This window comes from Sarcophilus harrisii, chromosome 3 (genome assembly GCF_902635505.1).
Source record: "Sarcophilus harrisii chromosome 3, mSarHar1.11, whole genome shotgun sequence".
NCBI lineage: Eukaryota > Metazoa > Chordata > Mammalia > Dasyuromorphia > Dasyuridae > Sarcophilus > Sarcophilus harrisii.
Genome location: NC_045428.1, coordinates 115,384,520 through 115,407,479, shown reverse-complemented (window position 1 = coordinate 115,407,479; position 22,960 = coordinate 115,384,520). Strand labels below are relative to the sequence as shown.

Below are 22,960 nucleotides of genomic sequence, written 5' to 3'. Positions count from 1 at the left end.
TGCGCCTTCTCTTCACATTATCTTCACACCTATTTCAAATTCTCCCCTTTCTTATATTTCTCTTTTCTCAAATATAATTACTAAAGCAGATTTTTAAAAATTATCTTTAGTATTCAATACTAACATTACCTCATTCTGAACTCTAGGGCTATGACACGATGCCTATAGGAATATTTTACTCCTCTGTTTATCCTAAATACTTTCCTTCATTTCCATTTTATGAAGATGCATGAAAAATGAAAGTAGGTGGGTTAATAATAAGACCCTTTTATAACTCCATTATTTTCTTCCTGTCCTATGATCGGTGTGTGTGTGTGTGTGTGTGTGTGTGTGTGTGTGTGTGTGTGTGTGATTCTTCTTCATTGGAATTGTTTCTTTTTATGTTTTCTGAATGAGATTCTTTAGGTCTTGATGTCTATCCATCAGCTGACTCTTCCTATTGAATTTTAGACTTTGAAAACTTACTTTATTTCTCTGAAGCCTTTGAAATCTACTCTCCCAAAAAATTCAAGGTAGATGTCAGACTGTATCTAACTTTTTCTCACCTCTATCACATATTCTAAAATAGACTAGTCACTTCTTATCAAGATTCTTTTCATTTCTGATTTTTGCAACTAGTTATTTCTTTCTTCTAGACCAGAATTAGTTCCAAGAAATCAGCTTCTCTTATAAGCTATGCTTTCAGGTGAATCACCATTGTTAACATGCTGTTCTGTGCTTATTTTCATTGCTCTTTTGTTCACCCTTAATTTTTCTTCTGACTACTGGTGTGAGAAAGGTATCCAGGTTATACATTCCTTATTATGACTTCCAAAAGTTGTTTAAGAAGATTCAGGACTGTCAGATATCATATCTGCATTAAGAAGGCTTTTAGGATGTGACTTCTCACCTCCCTCCACCCTTAGAAGCTGTAAATTGGAATGATTAGAAGACCTGACCAATGGCAAAACATTAGAATGGAGAACATGATTTTCAATTTGTGGAAGATTATATTTTAATATGTTTTTTATGTAAATGTTGTTCCCTAAAATAGACTGAAAACTCTCCTTGTGATTATATTTCCAATGCCTACCATAGTGATTAGATTATAACAGATTCTTAATAAAATTCTTAATAAATATTTGTTGAGTTATTGATTTCTGTACTTTTTGGGAAAATTAAATTGTCACTAGCAAGTAAACAATTTATTAACTGCTCTGTTTTTAATAAAAGGATAGAATACTGGCAACTGTCTAGATTGTGAACATCCTACAGGCACCCTTTCCTGATAACTATTAATACCATACCTCTGTGATAGTTTTCTGATATTTTCCAAGATTTTCATCTATTTTCTCTCCTTTCCAAATAATCTGTAGTATATTCCCATTGCAAGGTATTTTGTGTTATTTCCTCTCATAATATTCACCCATATGTTCCCTATCATGCTTCCTTTTTTTGTTTTTGGGATTTTTGCACTTTGTGTATCTTAAGACATTCCTCTATTCCCTCTCCTCTTCAGCTAGTGTCTTCCTTTTAGACATTAGAGCTTTCTAGAGCCATAAACCATCAGTACTCCTACTTTATCTTGTCTTAGTAATGTCTATAAAGTAGAATTTCTAACCTTACTTTATATTTGGCACTTGGGAACCTATTTGTGGTCTTGAGTTTTACTGACAGATCTTTTCTGGGACACTGGCTCTTCTGATGTCGAGATATCTTTTGCTTCATTCTACTTGATTTATGTCAGAAGTACACGATTTCCTATCTATGAGTACTCCACTTACTAATACAGAAACCAACTCCCTCTACCCTTTAATAGATGGTTTTATGCTCTTTTCTCACCTCACCTGGTGCACAAACCTCTAATGATCCTTTGTAAACTTAGCAGGGCTAATTCTTTGATGATAAATATTCAGACCATTTTTTGCATCCCTACAAAGAATCTTTTTTTCTGCTTGGTAGGACCTGCTAGAGCATCTGTTCCATTGGCCTCAAGTTAGGGAACGAAGCCACTGATATTATGATCAGCTGTGGAACTTCAGTGGCAGGCTTTATTTGAACCTAATTTTTTTTTTTTTGAAAGGGACAGAGAGCATAAGTGAGCAGCTCTTGAAGGATATTCTTACATTTGCTTTTATATAAGCCTTGTGTTGCTCAGTTGGGTCTTTGTGACTTTATTTGGTGTACTGGAACGGTTTGCTATTTGCTCCTTCTCCAGCTCATTTTTCAGATAAGAAAGTGAAGCTAAGAAGTTTAGTGATTTGCCTAACATCTCGCAGCTATTAAATTCTGTGCCGGTCCTCATGAGACAAAACAGCACCCAGCAAGGACCAGCTTCACTAGTATAAGTAGTATTAATTAGGTCTACATATGAGTGGCAGGGTCAAGGATACATGGTTTTGAAACCTACAAATGTTCCCTCAATACGAAATTTCCAAGAAAAGGAGAAAAAAACCAAACCCAAGGCATTTATCACTACAATTACTGGACCCAAGGCATCCTGAAGGACATGCAGAAAAAGCTCCACACATGTTAAAATTGTCCACTATTCTCCTCTTATTTGAAATCTAAATGGTCTGAATCATCACCCATTAACTTGCACATCCATTGCACTATATGTGACATGTTCTTCTGCTGGGTCCAGTTTGATTCCATTCGAGCTGATGATCAAGTTGTTGGTCTTCTCGACATCGGTGGCTCGCTCACTGTACATCTCATTGCTGTTGTTGCCCCCGCTGCAGTGGTTCTTGCCTTACCCCCCTTGCTAAGACTGTGGCTGTGGCTGACCTCCGTGGGGGTGGCTGTGACTGCGACCCTCATAGCCCACCCCCATAGTTGCTGTGGTGGTCGAAGAGGCAGAGCCCGAGCAGGTTGACCATGAGCCTGGCTGCCCGAGGCTGGTGCATCGTGTGGGGCTTGATGGCCTCCAGCAGAATGGCGAAACAGAGACCGGTCAGGAACTTGGTGTTCACCAGGGCTCCCATCGTCTCAGCCGAATCCAGCCAAATGTGTTCTTCTGGATGAATTGGGCCCTCTGGGGGAAGCGTACGTCGCACAGCACGTGGAATGAGTCTGAAAACATTACCAGCGACGAGGTCAGCCGGCTTAACCACCACCTCCAGCACCATAAACATAAAGGTCAGCGAAAACATGCACAGCACCCAGGCCCAGTTCTGACCCCAGTAGCCAGCCCGGTTCCAACCCCAGCACTCCATGGCTGCGGGACCCAACAAGTCCAAAATGGGCCCACTGTGGTTAGCCAAACCCACAGACAAGAAGGAGACGGGCCAGGAGCCGGGGGAACTGACCTTCCTTCAACTATTATCCCCGAGATCCCCTGGGCAGAGGGAAGAAGACAGTGTGGGTCTAATACTCTTATCCACTGTGCCATCTAACTGCCCATATAATAGTATAAATTTTTTTCAATTACTTCTTTTTTTAGAAATGTCATATGTTCTGGTTTTCTTTTGCTCTAGTTATACATGTACATTAATTTTTTAAATACACATTTCTTTATGAAACATGTTAGGAGAAAAAAAAAAGAAAAAACCACAAGAGGAAAAAAAAAACAGAAGAAAAAGGTTCAGGGGGAGTGAACATAGCATGTGTTGATTTACATTCAGGCTTTATAGTTCTCTTTCTGAATATATATGGAGTTTTCTAGCCAAAGTTTATTGGGATTGTCTTGGGTCACTGAACACCCCCTTCCCCCAAGAGTCAAGTCTTTCATAGCTGTTCATCACACAATCTTGCTGTTAACTGTGTACAATGTATTCCTGGTTCTACTTGTTTTATTCAGCATCAGTTCATGTAAATCTTTCCAAGCCTTTCTAAAATCAGCTAGTTTGTCATTTTTTTATAGAACAATAGTATTCCATTACTTTCATATACCACAACTTATTTAACCATTCTCCAGTTAATGAGGATTTATTCATTTTCCAAATTCTTTGTTACCACAAAAACATTGCTTGAAACATTTTTTCCACTCCCTTACGATTTCCTTGGGATACAGACTCAATAGTAGCACTGCTGGATCAAAGGATATGCACAGTTTTATAATCTTTTAGGTGTAGTTCCAAATTGCTCTACAGAATGGTTGGATCACTTCACAACTTTGCCAACAATGAATTAGTATCCCAATTTTCCTGCATCCCCTCCAACATTTATTGTTTTTTTGTTTGTTTGTTTTGTTTTGTTTTGTTTTTAATTTAATAGCATTTTATGTACAGGTTATATGTATGGGTAACTTTACAGCATTGACAATTGCCAAACTTCTTGTTCCAATTTTTCCCCTCTAACCCCCTACCCCCTCCCCCAGATGGCAGGATGACCAATAGATGTTAAATATATTAAAATATAAATTAGATACACAATAAGTATTCATGACCAAACCGTTATTTTGCTGTACAAATAGAATCAGACTCTGAAATATTGTACAATTAGCTTGTGAAGGAAATAAAAAATGCAGGTGGGCAAAAATATAGGGATTGGGAGTTCAATGTAATGGTTTTTGTCATCTCCCATAGTTCTTTCGCTGGGCGTAGCTGGTTCAGTTCATTACTGCTCCATTGGAAATGATTTGGTTGATCTCATTGATGAGGATGGCCAGGTCCATCAGAACTGGTCATCATATCGTATTGTTGTTGAAGTATATAATGATCTCTTGGCCCTGCTCGTTTCACTCAGCATTAGTTCGTGTAAGTCTCTCCAGGCCTTTCTGAAATCATCCTCCAACATTTATTGTTACCTTTTCCTGTCATCTCCATTAATCTGAGAGGTATGAGGTGGTATAACAGAATTGTTTTAATTTGCATTTCTCTAATCAATAGCCATTTAGAGCATTTTTTCATATGACTGTAGATGACCTTAATTTTATCATCTGAAAATTGTCTGTTCATATTCTTTAACTATTATTAATTGGGGAATTATATTCTTATAAATTTGACATATTTCCTTATATATTTTAAAAATGAGGCTTTTATCAGAAACTCTGAATGTAAACATTTTCTCCCAACTTTGTACTTTCCTTTTAATTTTGTTTGTATTGGTTTTACTTGTGCAAATTTTAATTTAATGTAATCAAAGTTGTGTATTTTGAATTTCATAATTGGTCTTCTTTGGTCAAAAATTTCTTCCTTTTCCAAAAACTTGATGGATAAACTATCCTTTGATCTTCTAATTTGCTTATGGTATCACCATTTATGACCAAATCATGTACCCATTTTAAGCATACAGTATGTAGTAATCGACATAGATCAGCTACCAATCTTGGGAAAACTTTTTTTGTTTGCTTCTTTAATATAAGTACATGTTATATGAATATGGATATTACATGAGCTATGGCATTGAAGATTCTCATTTGAACATTTCCTTTATAGTAAAAATAAAATGACAATACTCAGTATTGTCAATCCAATTTCAATAATTTGAGCAGTTAATTTTAAGTCACTATCAAATCATTTTCAATTCTCATAATCATTTTTTCAAGAATTCAGAGAATCAGGTTCAGTATTGTTTAAGCTGTCACATGAAAGTATGTCCTGTTTTATAGGACAATTTACTATATCTGTAACCCACTTAGAATTTCATGTTTTAAGTTCAGTAACACATATCTTAAAATAAAGGAAAAGAGTAAACATTAAACAACAGACACAAGTATGAATGTGCAACCTTTTAAAAGACAGTTCTGTTGTCAGAGCATGGACTAATAAAACATCTTTACATTATATATTTACTGTTTCTGACTTGTGTTTTGGATTGGATGAATAATGATTGGAGAGAATGATTGCCATAATGTTTTAAATTTTCTATTCTCTCCAATCTCACATTTTTCCGAATAAGTGGAAATTCCATGAGTATATTCTTGCTCACCAGATGATATTCTAGGCAGTCAGTGAGTTTTGCCTGAGGGAAAGCTAGAAATTTGGAGGGTTGGAATAATAGTGAAGTAGGAAAATTGGTTTACTAAATTAAGGGCCAGGAATACTTAGGATTTTAGTCACCTATATATAAGAGATAAGTAAGAAACATATGTGATATGTATCAAATTGACCTTTTATCTTCATGTCTTTGAACTGGTAACCTCGCCATTGATTCCCTCCTGGTTTCTTGAATATATTCCAACATTACTTCTTCAATATGGAGTGCCACTTTTCTTTTCAGATGCATCTGTAGCACACAAACTTTCCTGATCTTTCTAATTGCTAATGCCCTCTATCCAAAACTATCTTATATTAACTATTTTGTGTACATATAAATATATGAAAAAGCTGGTTAGCACATTGTATAAAATCTTGGACCCGAAATTAGAAAGAATTAAGTTTAAATACTGCATCAGACACTAGCTGTGTGACCCTGGACTAGTCAACCACTCTCAACTTCAGTTACCTCACCTACTTCATACGTTTTATTGTTCGTAAGCAGCAAAGGCAATAATACACACAAAGTATTTTTAAATCTAAAAGAACTATATAAATGCAAGCTATTTCAATAATTATTTTGTACTTATTAACATTATATTATATATATTTTTATATATACTCGTTTCCCTCACTAGATTGTAAGCTCAACGTGAGTAGTTTTATTCTTGGCATTTATATATTGCTGATATCCATATCCTGGATGAATTTGGCCCTTGTCTCTAGTTTTATTGACTATGAAAATAACGTAATTTTGCTTTAGAATTATTTGTACAAATAACTTATGTCCATGTGGTTAGAATTATGTAAAAATATTACTCTCTAATTGTACTTCTTAAATTTGACCTGCTTTTTTCTTTAAATCAACTGAAAGGAAACTTTTTTTTTTGAGGTTTTACAATAGCTATAAAAATATGATGCACAGTTCTCCCCTAATGGGCTGTAAAGGTGGCTGAATTAAAAAAAAAAAAAAATAAGACATATGCTTAATTGTATATGCCATTTCTAAGAAGCTGATATGTAAAGTGACAGTAGTTTAACTGAAGTTTAAAGTAAGAAAGTTAAATTCTAGAAATACCATTATAAGACATTTCTTTGAAAAGGACATGCTTTCTTTGGGAACCAAGTTTTTCAGCAATAAGTGGATTCTTTAGTATCCATTGACAGTATATCCATATAGAATGTTTGTTTCCCCTGTTCATCCCAAAATCATATAATTCCATAATGGGAAAACACTTTGGAAAAAAATCTGTTACAGTTCCTTTATTTTGTAAATATATAGAAACTGATTTTCAGAGAGGGAAAGCTCAGTGACATCATGTTTGATGACAAAGTTGGTTTAAGAAAACAGGTTTTCTGATTATCAGTGCACTACTCTACAATTTTTCATCAGCCAGTCAATAAACAGGTATTAAGGACCTACTGTGTACATTGTGCTAAGAATCGGGGATACAAAAAAAAAAAAAGACAAAGGACTATCCTTCCTTTCAAAAAGGACAGTCTCATCCATTGGTCTAGACATTATTCAAGCAACTGAGGGCAAACAAACTATATAAAGGTTAAATAGGAAATAACTAACAGAGAAAAAGCACTAGAATTAAGAAATATTGGAAAAGGCTTTTTTGTAGATGATGGATTCTTAGCAGGAAATTGAAGGAAGTCAAGGAACCCAGGAGGTAGAGTTAAAGAGAAAGGGGAACAGCCAAAGAAAATGCCCTGGATTGAAAAATGGAATAACTTATTCAAAGAACATCAAAGAGGGACAGTGTCACAGATTCCAAATGTTCATGGAGGGAATATAAAGTAGAACACTTGAAAGGTGGGTTGGGGCTAGTAGTAGTTTGTGAAGGGCTTTTACTGGCAGAGTTTATATGTGATCCTGGATGTGATAGGGAGCCACTGGAGTTTATTGAGTGTTGGTGTGTGTTTGTGTGTATATGTATGATCAGAACAAACTCAATTACTTTGGCACCTGAGTAGAGGACAGACTAGAATAGAAATAGATTTGTGGCAGGCACACCAACTTATTGAAACACTCCAGGTATGAAGAAATATGGACCTGCCCCACAACAATGACAATATCAGAGGAGAAAAGCAACGTGGAGCACTTGAGAAATGTTGTTGCAAAGATAAAATCCACCAGTTTTGCTACAACCTACATATAAGGGTAGGTTGAGAAAGGAGGAGTTTAAAATATAATATACTATTCAAGAATGATGAGTTTGATTAGGCCTTCACAGGGTGCTTATGCAAGATGTTCAGTGACTTTCAAGGAGTTGAAATGCTCTGCCAAGATTATATTAATGGGTGGGTATTTTCAAAGTCATCACTGGGTCACAACAAACTTAGTTGATAATTCTTAGCCCCAGACTAATCCTTTAGCTTCAGTGAAAAGAGTGAGGGCTTTATTCCAACTTATTTAAACAGCTGTTTTGCATGCTTGATTCTTGTGTGTTTTTATCATTACATTTAACCTTCAATTTTCAGGGCCATTGGGGAAATAGAATATGTTTGTGTATGTTGAATATCTAAAAGCATAATTCTAGGTAATAGCTTCTATTTGTCCCCTGTTAAACCTGTTGTTGCAACACAAAACAATTAGCAAAACGGCCAGTTTTGAATTTCATGTTCTCTTCCCCCTCCATAGGGAGGTGTTAACAAGCTTTTGACGTGGTTTGAAAGCTGGCAAAGAAGAATAGAAGCAAAAAGCATTGGATCGTAGCTCAGTAATAAACCACAAAATAGTTGGGTTGGGAATCATGTAGTTTTAAAAGGTTTTAGCCTATAATTATGCCTTATAACTGATTTAAGATTTGTCAAGTTGGGAATGTCATATGCTGACTAGAACTTATACTTTTGGATTTCACTGTTTTTGTGATTTGTAGGTAATTATTCATTACAATTACATGGAAGAGAAGATTGTGCTTGATATTGACCTGAGGAAAAATTTGTTTCCACATACTAACTTGATTCTCTTCTATGTCTTTCCTCCTTTATTTTTCTAGCACAAATGGACCCCCGAGGCCTATCTCCCAGACAAATTAAAAGTGACAGTGATGATGATGACCTGCCAAATGTGACCTTAGATAGCGTTAATGAAACTGGATCTACAGCCCTTTCCATAGCCAGAGCAGTACAAGAGTAAGTATCGCATTCACAGGATGAAGTAAGAATTGTCAGGGTATTCGATTGATAATGGAAACTACAGTCATCATCTGGTGCACAGATAGGTCACTTTGACTGGAAAGTGTCATATGTACTCATATCTCTCCATTCTGAGAAATTAAGAAAAAGAAAAGTTGAGTTTGTTTGTTTCACTGCTGGTAAATTCATGTTAGAATAGCTAAAAAAAAAAATCTAAATTCTTTGAAGAATACAATCTATGCATATGCGTTTTACAAGAGCTCCTATTACCTTGTCTTCAGCTCTCGAGGGATTTTTTTTTTAACAAAATTTTCTGAATGTTATTGTATCCTTTCAGACTGTTTTAAGCACTTTCTCAAATATAATTACATACATTTTGTGAAGATTAAATTACATTAGAAAGTGCTCTGAAAATTAAAAAGTAGGTAATAAATGAAAATTTCTTTCCTTTTCTTTTTTCTGGCTTTAAATAGGCTTAGGCCAAGGTTCACTGAGTCTTCGACCTTTTATTGACATTGACTGCTTATATCTAAAACTGATTCCCTCAACAAGCAGCATGCATTTGTGTACGTATTGTCCTGAATCAGATAGCTTTGTAAAATTGTCTTCCCTGGGATAGTCGATAACCTTTGTAATTAGAGTACCCAATTAATCAAATATCTGGCACATACAAATTTGGAAGTCTACAAATTTATACCATTACTTCTTCTAGTTACCTCTTCATGGCCCTTGGGTTTTTATCCTTACTCCATAGTCATGTGACATATGAGTAGAAAAACTGATCAATTCTTAGACTTCATTAAAAGGAGAATCATATCCAAAGCAAGCATAGGGAATCACATTTTTGTTCTCTACATGGTCAGGTCAAGATACATGTGGTGTCTTGCCAATTCTGTGTGCTATGTTTTAGAAGAGACAGAGGCTAAGTGGAGCATTTCCAGGGATGGTGAGCAGGATGCTGAGAAGACTAAAAAATGTACCATGTTAAAATCAGTTGAAAATGTACCATACTAAAACCAATTAGGTATTTTTACCAAAACATTTTGAAAATTTATTTTTTTTAAATTGAGTTCCAAATTGTCTCCCTCCTTACTATCCCTCTCCCAACATTAAGAAGGCAAGAAATGTGATATTAATTATATATGTGAAATCATACAAAACATTTTCACATTCACTATGTTACAAAAAAAAAAAAAAAGCAGGAAGAAGGCAAGAAAAATAAAGGGAAAAATTATGCTTCACTTTGCATCCAGACTCCAACAGTTATGTGTGTTCTGTAGGTAGATAATATTTGTCATATTAAGCCTTTGGAATAGATGGATCATTGTATTAATCAGAATGGTTAAGCATTCACAATTCTGAATTGTATCTGTATCATATAAATTATTCTCCTGGTTCTATTCATTTACTTTGTATTGTTCATGTAAGACTTTCCAGGTTTTCCTATAAGCATCCTGCTTATCATTTTTATAGCACAATAATGTTCCATCATAATCATAAAACCACAACTTATTTGGGTATTTCCCTATTGATGGACGTCCTCTCAATTTCCAGTTCTTTGCTACCACTAAAAGAGCTGTATAAACATTCTCTACATGTAGAGCCTTTTTTGGGAATACAGATCTAAAAATTATATTGGTGGTTCATTTGCTCTCTTTGAAATACAGATCTAGTAGTAGTATTGGTGATTTGTAGGGCATACAGTTTTATAGCCCTTTGGGCATAGTACCAAATTGCTCTCTAGAATGTTTGGATCAGTCCACAACTCTATCAGCAGTACATTGGTATCTCAATTTTCCCACATCCTCTCCAACATATATCATTTTCTTTTTGTGTCATATTAGCCATCTGATATGTGTGATGTGGTGCCTCAGAGCTAGTTTAATTTTCATTTCTCTAATTAATAATGACTTAGAACATTTTTTATGTGACTTTAAATAGCTTTTATTTCATTTTTTCTGAAAACTGCCTGTTTATATCCTTTGACCATTTATCAACTGAAGAATACTTGTATTCTTATAAATTTGATTCATTTCTCTATAAATTTGAGAAATAAGGCATTCACAAAGGAATTTGTAAAAAAAAATTCCATAATTTCCTGTTTTCCTTTAATCTTAGGTGCATTGTCTTTATTAGTGAAAAATCTGTTTTTTGAATTTAATATAATCAGAATTATCTATTTTATTTTCTTTTTCTTTTCTATTATCTTTTTTATCTGTTGTTTGGTCATAAGTTGTTCCATTAACCATAGATCTGACCATGTAAAAACTTCCACACTTTTCTAATTTGCTTATGATATTACTCTTTCTATATAAATCACTTACCCATTGTGACCTTATCTATCTTGGTATATGGTATGAGATATTGGTCTATACCTAATTTCTGCCAAATTGCTTTCTAGTTTTCCTACAAATTTTTGTCAAATATCAAAGAATTGCATGTTTTCCGAAAATTCAGAAACAATGATTTAAATATAGTGCCTAAGTGACTATAATATGGCAGATGAATTAGAATTCCTAAGTGGGGACATAGAGAGACCTAGATACCTAGGTCTCTAGAGATTCCTAGAATGGAAGTTATAAGGCTGCTGCCTTGATTTCAGATGAACAGGAAGAATAACTTCTGACCAATTAAATTTGTCTAGAGATTAAATAAATAGGTTGCTTTGAGAAGAAAGAGCTAAATGACAGTATAGTATTTTAAATATTGTTTGGGATTTATTAGAATACAAATTGTATACCTTTGTTATAGTCTTCTTTTATTAAGTTGGCTTAAGAATTAGGAGGCCCTAGACTAACTTTGTATAGTTCCAAGTATAAATTACATAAAAGGTATTAATATGCATTGGTAGATCATATTTTCTCACAAGGAATGCCAACATCAAGGAACTCATTAAAAAAAAAAAGGTAATATGGTTTCTTAAGAATGAGAAACCTGGACAAAAAGTGAAGAGTCGGGTTCTAATATTGGCTTAGCCATTGATTCCCATTATGATTTTAGCAATTACATCACCTCTCTTATACCTCATTTTTTCATTTGCAAAATTAGAGGCCTATATTAGAAAAATCAGAGATTCCTGTAACTCTAAAACTGGAGATCCTGTGAGTTTTGTGGCTGTAATTACCAAAATTTGAATTATCAGTGTGAAAACTCGTCCTCATATGTTTTCCATTTGTAGAATATATTATGTTGTGTTCTTCTCAAAGTGGTTTCTTGTGAAAAATTAGATACAGTCTGCTTACTGTACATCGAAGAGTTAAAGGATCTGTTAGTTTCAGAATGTGAGCTGTTATTTATAAGGTAGTGTGTTAGATTTTTTTGTAAATACCTGAAAAAAAATGGAGAATTTGTCAGTGTGGTCTATCTTTATATTCCCACATATGACATCTTTCCGACTATAATATAGCTTCACTGCAACAAAATTGTTTGTGTGTGTGTTTACATGCTTGTTCCTTAGGAAATATCTGATTCATTATTCATAAAACTGTTTGTTTTTTTTCAGCCATTAATAAAATGTATACCAGTCTGTCACCTTGGAAACTTTGCAACTAGAGGCAACATAGAGTTAATTAGCCAGTATTCAACAAAGAGAGAAGTTGGTAGTAAGTACTGAGAAGTGCTAAAATGGATTTAGGTGAATTAAAAACAACAACAACAACAACAAAGGATTATAAGCCCAAGATTATTGAAATTTAGGTATCTTGTAAAATTCAACTTTGCCATGTCAGGGAGGCCCTTTGTTATAAATCATTTGAGTCAAGGCACATAGGTAATTACCTAACTTGTTTTACATTAAATTTAGGATTGTAAATTTTTAACTTTACCCAGAGTTATTCGCTGATTTCTCAGAATTGTTCTTTTGCTGTACTTTAATCTTGCATGTCTGTTCTTCCCTTTCCTTTTTCTTGTTTAGACCATCTGAAAGGAATAAAACACTCATAGTCAATTAACAGCTTTTAAAAACAGCTTTTCAAAACTGTTTATTGATTTTAGTACAAGGAAGTAAAAATAAAATAAACTAAATTGCCTCCTAATCCTATATTATTGTAAAGTTTTCAAGTAAAATTTTGTTTGGCAAAACATGTTTCTGGATTTCTTTAAAAATTAGTAAGGTAGTTGTTGAATCCAAACCATAATTGAATTTTCTTTCAATTGAAATGGATATTTTTCTTAGTGTTGTTTTCGAAGAGTGACTGTAATCATGATGTGAAAAGCATTGCACAGTGAAACACAACTGTATCATGCTAACATACCTTTTTATCAGTGGATTTGCACATGTTGTCTTGTCTTTTATCTCCAGATTTATTCCACCCTGAAGGAGTAGAGATAGTAGGAAGATACAGTGGTGAAATCTCAGTTCACTTATTGCAAAGTGACCTCATAGAGCCTAATATGAAATCATTTTCACCTCCCTTATACTTATTTTATTCCTTTACCTAAGAAAGTGAAATCTTAAATTGCAACGTACAACAGGTTATTTTCCCATTCAGTTATCGACGGGAAGCCTATATGAATGGTATTTCTTGAGGTTATCTTTAGAAAGCAAACTAATTTACTGTAAGGGTTAAAAATTATAGGCAGGTATGGGGATTGGCATTCTTGCTAAATGAATGTCATTAGCCATCTTGCCTATGGAGAGACAAAGACCTGATATGTTTCTGTTCATGCTGACGGAGCTCAATAAATGATGTTGGCTCAGTGACTGACAGATGGAGATAGAAACCTAACAACTGGAGCTGGCTCTATCAGCCACCTCTAATGCCTCAGCAACGTTTCAAAGCTTGGAATAATGAGGGACGTTTTCAGTACTTCAGCCTCTCAGAATATTTACAAGCAAGGTGAGGGGGGAAGTGCTACAACACATAACACACTATTATAAGAGATGAATCTCTTCTTTGGATCTTGGGGGCTGCTGGTAGGCAATGTGCTTGCAGATGCAAACCCTCTAAGTGTCTATATTCTGTCCAGCTTGATTCAACCAATATTTGGGAAGCAAGTCCAAGGTGCTCATTTGTGTAAATGCACATAAAAGAGATTTACAGATAAAAGTCTTCATCAGGAATATAAGGGATTCAGATGCAGTGAGTTCCAAAGTATATCAGTTGCTCTCATTTTACAAGCTTTTTTATGTACTTATATATAAAGTGTTATGGGAGGGAGGGAAGAAAGGGGAGGCAGAAGAGAACTAAGAATAATACAAAGTAGAATATGGTAAGCTCCAGACACAACTTAAAAAGGAGAGAACAGTTTCAATCAGGGCTATCAGGGAAAGCTTCCCTAAGGAAAAAGGAAGGATAGAGCTGACCAGCAGCAAAACAGCCAGGATAGTGTCATTTGACTACTATGACTGATCTGTAACCTGAGAACAAGTATGCTTTATCTACTTACCAATGGTTTGTCTGCCTGTTTGTGTCCTTTGGTAAAAATGCACCAAAATATATACATATCAACATTAAATTGGGTAAATGAGATATCTATTGATTTATGTTGAAGGTGAGAATGCAAAAGCAAAAATGTATGTTCCTCTATGGCTGCTGGGTTCATTGCATTACTCCATGTTGAAAGGCAGCTACAGAAGTGTGGCTAAAGAACTGGTCTTCTTCAGGAAGTCCTGGCTTCCCATCGTCCCTCTTGACACACTCTGGCTTTGTGGTCCAGGGCTAGTCAGCAAGCCAGAGAAGGGAGAGAGAGTTCCTTCATCAGTTATTGCCCATAGCAGTGAAATCAAAGATCTTCACCTCCCCCGAACTCACCCTCCTCCTATAATATTCAAATAATGATTTTTAAGAGAATCTATTCCCTAAATCAAACACAAGAAAACAGAGTGAAATATAGTCTCTCTGCCACTTCCTCTATGACTTGGCCAAATCACTATAACCATAATATTAATAAAAGACTATTTCAAATAGCTCTCTCATGTAATCTATTCATAATGTCAAAATACCCTTTAAAATGACATAAACTATACTCATCTAGGAGCTTTATACAAAGCATGAGAGTTTATCAGCTGGAATTCCAAGTTTAATTTTTTTAATGATATTGTTTTGTGAACCAGTCAAGCAAATAATTGCACTGGCTAAAATTAGTATAAATATATAAAGAAACTTATTTTTTAAAAAACAACTTATTTTAGAATTTATTTTAATTTCTTCATTGACAGGGCTTTAGAAAGCTATTTTGGACCTGGCATGCCTCCTAAGTAATATCAGTAATGTTTCTAAAGTGGTTTGCTCTAGGGGAAAACATATTACTGGAATCAGAGTGTGATTGATTATTTTTGTCAGCAGGAATACCATGTATCTGCAAAAGTTTTTGTTAAACTTTTCTTTTAATTACTTTCACATATGGGTAATGGAAAGAGACTTTGAATCTTGGGGTATAGTTATTGTATATAAGTTATCATGTATAAACTACAAATGCTATGGGTTTTTTTAAATAGCAGTTCAGGGAAGGAAGGAGGAAAGAAAAGAAGGGAATATGCATTTATACAGCACCTACTATTTGCTAAGCTCTTTGCAATTACTACCTCATTTGCTCCTTTTAATAACTCTACAAGGCTGGGGCTATTATTATCCCCATTTTGCAGATGAGGAAACTGAGGCAAATAAAGGTTAAATTATTTGCCCAGGGTCAGACAGCTAGTAAGTGCCCCAGCCAGATATGAACTTAAGTCTTCCAGCTGCCTCTAATGCTAAATAACCTATAATTGACTTTATTTTGCATGCTGTTCTGAATGAACTGACTTGTTCTTTGGTATAAAATTAATGTTTTGGAACCACCCTGATAATTTAGAGCTGAATTTCTTACTTTATAGTGATCATGTGGGCAAAAGTAAATAAACATTAAATTTGTTTCCAGAAAAAAAGGTTATTCATGGTTGTAGGATTGCTAAATTATAACAGGGAGAGAATGTGCATACTATACTTGTGGTGAGTACTATGTATAATTCTCCATGGTTTTTAAGATGACATGTAAAGACATTTTAGACAAGTTGAAACTATTCCAAATACATTTTAAAACACATGACTCCAAATTTTTAAATACTGTAGTGTTCTGGTTTAGTTAAATATACAGGCTGTAATTGGCCACAGATATCAAAAATTATTAGTATCTAATCAAAGGGTAAACCTTTTCCACATGTGAATTTTTTTCCTCTTTTTAGACAGTATGCTTTTACCTATAATTACTTTGTATATTTATTTATCTCATTTATGTCTCTTAGCATTTATTCTTAATAAATATATCCTGAATATCTCTGCAACTCATACATTTGTGACATATGGATGATATAGATACTGTGTGATAATGTAAATCTATTAATATGTTTTACTACAAGTTCTAGTCATTCATCACGGTTTCATTTATTAATGCCGTCAGTGAGATTACCCATGATCAGAGATCTGTGCTATCTTTGAAATTAACCCAATTCACTAGTACATGGCCTCCTCTATTATCAATCAAATGGAAGACACTCTTCTTGTCAACCATAAAATATAACCATTGTACCATCACTTACCTGTGCTTTATATTATCTTTCTGCTTCTTTAAATCTCATTTAAATATATGTGCTCACATTCATCAAATGAAAGTCAAAAATGTAAGGCTTTATCTGCTTTAAATAGAGATTCCCTCTTCTACCATTTGAGATATTGCATAGCTTTCTTCCAATCTACCTTTCTAGCCTTATTTCTCAGAATTCTTCTCTGGTTGTTTATTGTGACAGACTGGACTCTCAACTGTTGCTAAAACATTTACAGAACATTTCCCATGTCATAAATGCATATTGTCCTTGTTTCTGACTTAGATTTTTTAAAATTTATTTCTTGGTTTTGTGATCCTCTTAGTTAAAGTTGTTTACTTCTGCAAATTAATCATCTTGTCATGGAGGAAATATTGAACTTGGGGTAGAGATCTGGGGTTCATATTCTGTCTCTGAAATCTACTAGCTAGATGACCTGGGATAAGTGAGTTAATTTTTCTAATCCACAGCTTCCTTATCTGTAAAATGGGTATAGTACTTCCTATTGCACTTGCCATACATTAGGATAAGACTCAAATGAAAGAATTAGAATTCACTTCAGATTTCTTTTTTTGTAAACTTCAGTGTGATATATAAACACTGGGTGTTATTACTTATTTTTAATATTAGATATTTTGCATGTCCTCAGTACAATATAAACTCCTTAAGAATTGAGACTAATTTTTATCCTGTACTTTTAGTTTCTAGAACAATATTTTGCAGATAGTAATCACTTAATAAATGTCTGAATTAAATAGATAACAGAAATAAATACAAATGAGTCACTGACTTGATGCATGTTGAATATTTTGTAAACTTTAAAGAGCTATACAGGGTATCCTTCAAATGTCTTAGTCCAGTTCTAAGCTTTCACAGTTAGGTTATGAAACCTCATAACTTTGGCCAAAACTTTATTCAAACTTTTTAAGCTTCCATTACTTAAAATTTTACTGATACTTTTAAGATACCCTGCATAAATAGCTCCCATTCCCCCCAAAGAAATAATTTTTTAAAAATGATCTGATCATTCTACTTAACATAAAAGACCATTTTTACTTTTTTGTTTACAAAAAGTAAATAAATAATTGACGTATCAAAAATTCCAAGTAAAAATTATCATATATTCTAGACTGGTTTATATTGTTAAATCATGCCCCCAAAGAAAAACAACTAAGTAACATGTCTATTTGAAAATATAAAATTTTCTTTGAAAACTTTTATTCTTTCTTAATTTAACTTTAATACTGCCTTCTCTGGACATATTTAACTGTTGCTTCAAAGTTAGAATTTTAAACAATTATAGAAGTTACTATTTAAAAGAAAAAGATTCTTGCTTATAGAAGACATTAAATTGAACTAATTGTTTCAAGTTTGTCCTATGATGTTCTCTAAGTGTTTACATTTTTTAAAATAAATGTATAGACATATATTTTCTAGAAGGTTCTGGTGGGTTTTATGAACTCCTCTCCCTAGACTCACTAAATTCATTTAGCACACTGTTTAATGGTTGTATGAAAAAAAAATCAATAGTAAGAGGTATGGTAATCACATTTATTGAGCTCTTGATTTCTAAGTTTCACCATGTAAACTCCTCTCTAGGGCCTATCTTCTCACAAATGGTTGTTTTCTTTTGCTGAGAATAGGGTGAAATGGAGCTAAAAAAAAAAAAAAGATTAATTTCCGCTGAACAAGCAAAGAAACACACAAATATGGTGAAACATGATTATGTTCAGCTTGTAAATTCAAATCAGCATTGATTGCCTTCTAATAAATAATATGGCTAAGTGAAACAAAGCTTCTTTACTATTTTATTCATATTTCTGCAATTGTTGAATCCAAACTTTTTATTTATGTATATACATATATATATGTATATATACACACATCTTCCATTCCATTGCATTGTATTTTAATTATTACAAGATAAGTAACTATGAAAAGGGGAGATATCATTATAATTAAGCTGGTTATTTAAAATGATTGTCTCATTCTTTGACCTTGTGCCCTCAGATATACCAAATATCTGGCACATTGTAGATACTTAATGCATATTGATTAATTAATACAAGAAATCATAGGGTTTTTTTTTTAAAGAAAGAAGTCACAATGACATCAGTTTTACTTCCCTTTTTTCATTATTTTGAATATATTTTATATTTAGTGAATTACTGATGTCATATATCAAATTTATTCTTTGGTAGTTCAAAAGGACTTTATGAAAGCTTCAAGAAGAGTCCCATAGAGCACATATCAGAATATAGTTCAGCACTTGGCAAGTCCTCAACAATGAAGAGAATTGATTTGGTAGAGAAATGACTAGATTTTCACCAAAAGACATCTTCATTTTCATTTTGGATTTCATTTTGGATTGCAAAGCTTATATTATCGATTTAAAGTGTACTCATTCATTTTTTCCTTCCAACAGACTTTTAAAACTTTGCCATTCTGACTTTATTTGTAGTTTATTTAACAAGCGAGACCAAACACTTCAAGTCAGAAAACTAAGAGCAGTTTTAAAAAGGTAAGAATATAGGAACCAATAGCTATAGTCTCAGTTTAAAAAAAAAAAAGATAAGACATATATAACAGTATATTCAAATGAAATTGATTTACATCCTTAAATTTATCTAAAATATTTGTATTTACTTAGATTTTGCACCTTAAATTTCCAATTTAACATCATTTGTAAGAAACTAGGTAGGACGTGAATCTTGCCTCCTTGATATCTTGAAAATTGAAAATTCAAATTTCAAAGGTGCACTAAAAATAAATTCACTAAAAATTTCCCATGAAATTAAGCAATGAGTCCTCATGTATTCAAATAAATGTGATTGAAAAAATAAAGATATTTGTTATCCTTATTTCTAATTTTTCTAGTTTTTATCACTCATTGTTTATAGGGACTGTCTTTATAACTCCAAGAGACAACTAAACTTATGCATTTTCCTGGGTTGTGTATGTAGCATGCTTCCTTATTAATTTTGATAGGGTAGACCCTCATAGGAAATATAGATTACAAACAATTTATCCTTTATATTAATCTTAAATTCAAATGCATATAATCTTCAAAAACATTCTATTTTATACAGTGTTTCTGTGAATTGTAATAAATTAGATATTCCTTTTTTATTAATATGGATCAAACACTAAATGATAGGAAATTTAGTTTGTATTTTTTGGCCTATTTTTAAATGTGACTTTTCTTGGCTGAAAGTTTAATATAATGGAGACTTATGATTCTTTGCCAAACCAAGTGAAGTAGGGTGATATCACTGCTTGAGATTATAGAGGTTTTATGATCTTTATATTTGTAGATATTTATTTATATTTAATTGGCATTTCTATGAGATTGGTTAATATACAAAAGAAACAGAAGACATTACCAGTGTTCTCCTGGAATTGATAATATAATAGAAAGACAAAATCACTTATGGAACACGCAACTGTGAGAACACAAAATAATTGAATAGCAAAAAAGACAGCATGTGATTATGTGGTAAAATGAGGAATGCACAAGAATGTCTGGGAGCTCTGAAAAGATCGATCTGCATTTCATAGGTCAGCAGGGTCCTCGAGTCAGAGGTAAGAATTGAGCTAAATCAGCAAGGATGATTTGGATCTTTATAGAAAGAGATTTCAATCAATTCTAGGAGGCAGGGATACAGCTTGAGCCAAGTCTTAAGGAACATATTTAGGAGGAAGTATAATGAACTTGCCATCATTCACATCTGGTCCCAACCATCTTTTTTATACTGTCTCTATATTCTTGACACCCTAGGCAAACTGCTCTCTACTCATTCTTCCTCCCTCCAGTTACAGACTTTCCTAGTCTTTCTCTGTTTCCTCATGTACATCAGCTTTCCTATAATCTACTCCTCTTGCCAGTCACAGAACCGCACAATTATCCTCAGAGGTCATCTAACTCAGCCCTCTTCTCTACTTCAAATAAAGTAATATTTATAAATCAAAATGAGAAATGAAAGCTCAAATGAAAGAATACTTGTGCAATTCCTGACATATTGTAGAAACTATACACGTACCTCTCTCTAGCCAAATCCAGCCTCTTCTTCAAGTCCCCATTCAAATAGCATCTTTCCTAAGAAGCCTTCCTTTTCCTTGCATTCCTTGTGACCTCTCCCTCGGGAGAAGTTGTGCATTTATAAACATGGATAATTCATCATACAATCATCTCTTTGGGACATCTTCCCTATTTGTTACCTTTCTACTACTCTCAGACCACCACGATCTGAGACTACTCCCGACTGCCCCATGCTCTGGAAGGTGAGTCTTGAGACTGACAGACCTGGACTTTTCCTCCTGCAGAGCTAGGGAACTAAAAGTCTCAATGGTGCCAGTAGAGGGCGGCAGTAACCTTATTCAGCAGTCTTGCGCAGGTCTAAAGATGAGCCAGGTGCTCCAAGCTGAAGGGTGAGCATCGGGAGAGAGTGAGTGCATTAGCTTATCAACCCAGGTCTGTGTTTGGGAATCCTGCCAAAGCAAGGCGGGGAGCGAAAAAGCAACATAGTAGTAGAGGAAACAAGTGTGAGACTCAAGCTGTAGAAAACAGAGATCCAGGCAGGTAAACAAAGTATCATTTTGCACAAAACCCGGACAAAAGTAAATAGATTGGCTCGGAAAGGGACTGGACCTGAGAAGGTGTAACGTACAAGAGTGGCCACTTAACAAGGTCAAGGTTAAATTCTAATAACCGGGCATCCTTTGGAGTGAATTATTTGGGGTTCCTTTTATAGCCTTGTCGATCCGAGTGAGGTTTTTTTTTTTTAAAGGACTTTTTGTTTTTGTTTCATCTAGAGTGAAACAAAAGGTTCTTAAGAAACCATTTCAGTTATCAGGGTTCTAGGTGCTGGGCAAAAAGTGGTAGTAATGTGAATTAAAAATGAATTAGACACTAAGGAATATGAGAGGTTGAAGAGTCAGAGTTTACTTCTAGAGTCAGATGGGGAGGTAAAGGAATCACATAGTAGTGATTAAGGCAATCAGTGGGACTGATTGCAACAATTTTCTAATCCCAAATCTCCTGTCTAATCACTTTCAATGAGAGTATGGTATAAATTTCTCGCTACTCTTTGTTTGTACTTGTCTTTGCTCCCTAACTTGTATTATAGTTATTTGTGTCTATATATGTTCTCTAGACTTTAAGCTCCTTGGGGGCAAAAACCTTGTCTAGTATTTATACTCAGTGAGTAATTTGGTTCCTGGTATTTTGCCTTACAATCTAATGGCACAATCTATTTATCAAGTACTTACTATGTGCTTGACATTTTTTTTTTTTTTTGGCTAGGTATTAGTGAGGTATACAAAGATACAGAAAAACAGTCAATATTCTGAGTAGAGCTTAAAGGCATTTTAGCATAGTGAGTAGGGGTCTAAGCTTGGAGTCAGGAGCCAGAAAGATCTAAATTCAAGTATTGCTTCTAACACATACTGTCTGGGTGACTGCAGGTGAATTATTTAATCTCTTCAAGGCAGATCTGCATTGGTAAGGGAAGCTTCCTCATCAAAGAATTCCCTGCCTTGAACAAATCATAGATCTAGTCCCAAGAGTTTACATTGTGCTAGGATGATGCTACACATAAACAAGTAAATGTATAAACGATCATTTAAGGAAGGAGTGAGACAAAATATTTGTTAAGCACCTGAAGCACTTAATGTATTTGAATAGAGAAGCACTAAGAGTGTGAATAAAAGAGTTTTCTTCCAAATTTACTTTACTCATCTGTTGAGTATTTTCAATATACAGGGATAATAACCTTGGGAGGCACCTGGGAGAATACAAGAGTTGTAGAAGTAGCTCTCATCTTCAGGTGCTTCTAGGTGTTTTTATATTTATTCATAGAAATTTTTCTACATACTAAGAATTCTCATATGTGTCCTTATATATTATCCTTATGTTTTACTAGTTAATTAACTTATTCAGAGAACTAAAAAGCCTTAGACCATTCCCTAACCCTGACTAGTTAGTTATCTCACTATATTTGATCATAAGGGATCACAAGGGAATGAGTAAATGGAAGCATATGGATAACTCAAGGTAAGCCTATTGCAACACTGAAAAAAACAAATAAAAACAAAATTCAAGCTTTTGCATTTTGCTGGGTTCTGACCTTAAAGGGAAACAATATTAGGGTACTATGTGTTGTCTGTTAATGATATGTTTTACATTAAAAAATCTATATTGTATAAAATGCCTTTTGTGGAAGAAGAGAAGAAGATGATCAGTATTTAACTGAAAAATTAACTAAAGTTTCTTTTAAAATACTCTTCTAATGAATGAAGAATGAATCTTGAGATTAGGAAAGTCCAAGAACTAGACCAAGGTCAGGTGTCCAATGCATATTAGTCCCAGGGTGGATATTATCTCAGCTTTGTTGTCACCAAG

The 22,960-nt window shown here is 34.0% G+C and overlaps 1 protein-coding gene and 1 pseudogene across 6 annotated transcripts in view; one reads left to right on the top strand and one right to left on the bottom strand.

Annotated features, from left to right (window-relative positions):
• The window catches only part of KLF12 (Kruppel like factor 12), a 539,816-nt gene that overhangs the window by 395,204 nt on the left and 121,652 nt on the right, over positions 1-22,960 (top strand). For all 6 annotated transcript variants that reach the window (XM_031958477.1, XM_031958480.1, XM_031958479.1 and 3 more), the window contains one exon: positions 8,903-9,038. In XM_031958477.1, the coding sequence (XP_031814337.1) occupies positions 8,903-9,038 (136 nt within the window). The remainder of the gene's footprint in view (positions 1-8,902; positions 9,039-22,960) is intronic.
• On the bottom strand, positions 1,424-3,366 carry LOC111720027 (annotated as a pseudogene).